The following is a 3853-nucleotide window of genomic DNA, read 5'->3' as shown; positions in this document are numbered from 1 at the left end:
AGACAGTAAACTTACTAGCCTGGTGTGTCAATAGTATATTAGTAGGTCTCAGACCACATATTAGATTCACATACTCAAAAAGTACTAACGAGTATACAAGTATACACATTGGCATTTATTTAATCGGACAAATATTCTTACACGAGAAAGAACATGCTACTTGTATCTAACGACACGTACATATACACATACTTGATTACCATAGTGACTGTGTTGTGGATTTATGTGGATTTTCGCTACGCAGTTCCACCTGCCATCTAGTCAATGGATATTGATTTTAGTGCATTAGTGCGCAATGGAGTGGATAGCTAACATCATAACAAATCATGCCATGGACTAAATTTCCAAAGCACCCCGTCCTTTATAAACTATCACACAGTGTGTCCCCATATTACGCCTTATGCCAAAAAACAATTTCTTCTACTTATCCCGTGTTTAATTCGTTATATTTGCAGACTAGTCCGTTAGCTTTGCTGTACAGAGTCAGACAACCGCCATCAATGAAAAGACGAAGACTATCATCACATGCAGTCATGGAAACCAGTGTAAATAACAATAAACAGTCAGAGGTTCGTGTTACAGAGAAGGTGTGTCATACACAGGAGGCGCCCAAGGACTCGCCCAATAAAAACATAGAGAAATTTGACGGAATAAAAACTGAAAAACCTGTTGAGAAAGAACGTGCCATGGAAGTTGTTTAGTATGGATTCGCCTCGTATTGTTAAGTTTGTATTATAGTGCTTGACAGTTCTAGGGGACGTTGCAATCCCCTGGTTTTTGGATGTTGCTATAGTTATTGGTTGCGGCTGTGAGAAGTAACTCAACAAATATGATTTGTATATTTGTGGGTACAGAAGTCGTTGGATTATTCCTGTGAAACATATGTGGTGCTGGTATCCAACGGTACTTCATTTAATGTATATAGGATAGTTACAGGAACGATAATACTGGATCAATTTATGTGCGAGTACTATGAATACCTCTATGTGGAACGTATAGAAAATTCTCTGCAAGGAACTAGTGTGTGCGTTTTTCCATGGAAAATGAACATTGCACTCTACGACTATCTTCTTCGTATACAAATCAACGGTTAATTTTTAGTATATGCGTATAATACCTTAATATTGACTGGAGGTTGACAACGCACAGTGAATCAAACTATTGGATATGTGTAACACAGTGTATTGTAGCGTTTTTAATCCCCACCTTCATGAACAATCGAAAATTATCGACAAGAGAATTCTGATGTCTGCTAATATTGCTATGAGTAACGTCAGTTACATCGATTCGAAAATAACAACACGTGATCATCCCTTCCACCGATAAACAAATGTCTCGTGGATTCTACAACCTACTCATAATAATATGAATGCATACCACAGACAGGGAAACTGTATGTACGTATGTGATTGCTGTCTACGGATATATGTGGTTGTTTCTACGTCGAATGTTCAGTCAGGATGGAATATGATAAAGAAACACGTTGTGATGGAGTGGCTCCAACGCCTTAGGAAACAAAAATGAGATTCCTATGGTGCAGTATTCGTATGAATAATACGCGATAATGGATAATTTTGTTGATGTCTTTGTAATGACACCTGCCGTCGTATGATAACGATAAGTGTGATGTATACCCCTCTGAACACACAACAGTCGATAAACCTTAACCTCACTCCGAGACACTTTAAGAGTCGGTGTATATAAATTATAATCCGTTAAATTGCAAATGTGTGTGGACTTTGTCGACGAAGTGATCATGATGTTGAACATGTAGAATTCTACTGGGGAAACTGTATTTTTACAAGTGTTGTTCTCCTTCATGATATCTGAATTCGATCGCCTCTATGACAACACAATTATATTATTCCGCTGTATGCGACGGAGGAACACATGCCTTGCACTTCTCATGTCAGTTTCGTCCCTTTACACGCCTACCCATCGAAGCCCGCCCCCTTGCGGTCGGAAGATGGGGAAGACCACTGCAGGTCTGAGGTGCACTGAGAGGTATCTAGATCAAGGTATAGACACTTGGAAAACATACAATAAATGCCCCATGGACTAACCATATCAGAACAACGTGTGAATCCACTTCTCTAGTTTCCTGCAGCGAATTTGAGCTGAATGATTGGAAAGTGTATGACATGATTCAGTTAGTTCAAGGACTTTGTACGAAAAAGTTGTGACAACGGTTATACCCGAAAAAGGAAGTATTTGGAAACTTTAATCGGTATTTAGTCCAACTTGGATTGTAATGTACGATGGATTTTATATTGGTTGAATAGGACACGTTTTTGTAGACGGTAGTCCAGAGAAAAAAGTCTAAATGTTCTATTTTGCTATCATAATAATTATAATGTTTTGTTTGTTTTCGATAGAATTTGAAATGACGACATCTGAATTGATACATGTATTTTTTACATGACATGTATTTTTGATATTCAAAATACTCAACAAACATCTCACAAAGATTAGTCGACAAAATTTAATGCGACTAAATTACAACTAGTTTTATACAATTATAGAGCCTGGCAGTTTATGTCAAGTCAGTGATACAAAGTGATAGTGACGATGTTGATGACACTGGCTTTATCCCAACCGAATCTGTGAACACTATTTCAGGAACAAGGGCCAACTTAAAACACAGTTTTCATCTAAATGATAAATACGTATTTAAAATTCATATAGCCTGACATTTTTGTTACTTTTTACCTTAAAATGTGTAGAAAATCTCAGTATAGCTAAAACATAGGTATGCACACATTTTCATCTGATTTTAACGGTTTATGGTACCCCTAAAAATTACGTCATCCACTCAATCATTCGTGTCGCCAAACTACCATAATGCCATATCTATATATATGAATCGTTACTCATGTTTCAATTAGAACAGTAACAAAATTAATTAATATCTTCAGATGACACCAACCAAGTAACCGAGAAAACTATTCAAATCTGACCCCCCCCCCTCCCCCATGGCCCTTGAATCACGAAGCCTTAATTTATGTTTTATTAGTCTTATACAGTTCAATGCAGCGGTACAGACGTCACTAAAAGTTATGCTTTCTGAGAACGACGTCCATGACCGTAAACTTGACATTTATTTAAATCTACGTAGCTATGTTCGTTTATACATTGTTTTGTTTTAAGTTTGTTCGTGTTTTTCTTGAATAAGGCATTGCTGTAATAAAAGTACAGACGTAATTTTAGAAATGTTCCCTTTTTACGGTAAAACCGTTGTAATGTCAATATAATTTATTTTCTTGGTACTGTTGTCATCGTACAGCGACTCATATTACTGAGCAAAGTTTGTGGTCTTGAACCTACTATACCTACTACAACAACACAAAACATGAAAATAACCAAGTCTTTTATAGTCACACACAAATAAGTGGCTTCTTGTTTTTTATTTCACCTTCAAGTGTTGTATTGACTAACTATGTTAGTAAAATACGTGCGTTTCAAGGTCGCGTTTCTGTCGAGCGTAAATGACATATATAGGAGTGCGCCGCCAACGACCTTGTCAGAATTATCATCATAATGGCCAAATGGTAAAGTAAAAACGTTGAACAGTTTGATTTTAATATCATTTTAAAAAGTACAATACCAGAAGTTGACTATACTCCGCTGACAATGACATCAGCTACATCCTTGAACAAAAAGATCTTCACGTTCATTAGCTTTCACGTTCAACAACTTTGTTGGGTTTTCAGTTCTCCAAGACTTACCTTTTTTGGCAAGTTGAAATTGTGAAAAATAGTGCTATAAATTTTGTTAAACATCAACACGATATCGAATACTAACTGAAGCAGCATGCAAAAATTGTACCACGCACACATACACACACGCAGAGAGA

The 3853-nt window shown here is 36.8% G+C and overlaps 1 protein-coding gene across 4 annotated transcripts in view; it reads left to right on the top strand.

Moving 5' to 3' along the window:
• LOC144433635 (polycomb complex protein BMI-1-A-like) overlaps positions 1–3624 on the top strand; it is a 35480-nt gene extending 31856 nt beyond the window's left edge. For all 4 annotated transcript variants that reach the window (XM_078121977.1, XM_078121979.1, XM_078121981.1 and 1 more), the window contains exon 9: positions 456–3624. In XM_078121977.1, the coding sequence (XP_077978103.1) occupies positions 456–701 (246 nt within the window). In that variant the 3' untranslated portion in view covers positions 702–3624. The remainder of the gene's footprint in view (positions 1–455) is intronic.
• The last annotated feature ends 229 nt before the right edge of the window (positions 3625–3853 follow it).

This window comes from Glandiceps talaboti, chromosome 4 (genome assembly GCF_964340395.1).
Source record: "Glandiceps talaboti chromosome 4, keGlaTala1.1, whole genome shotgun sequence".
Taxonomy (NCBI): domain Eukaryota; kingdom Metazoa; phylum Hemichordata; class Enteropneusta; family Spengelidae; genus Glandiceps; species Glandiceps talaboti.
The sequence above is the reverse complement of the archived record's forward strand: the minus strand, read 5'-3'. Positions and strand labels throughout refer to the sequence as shown.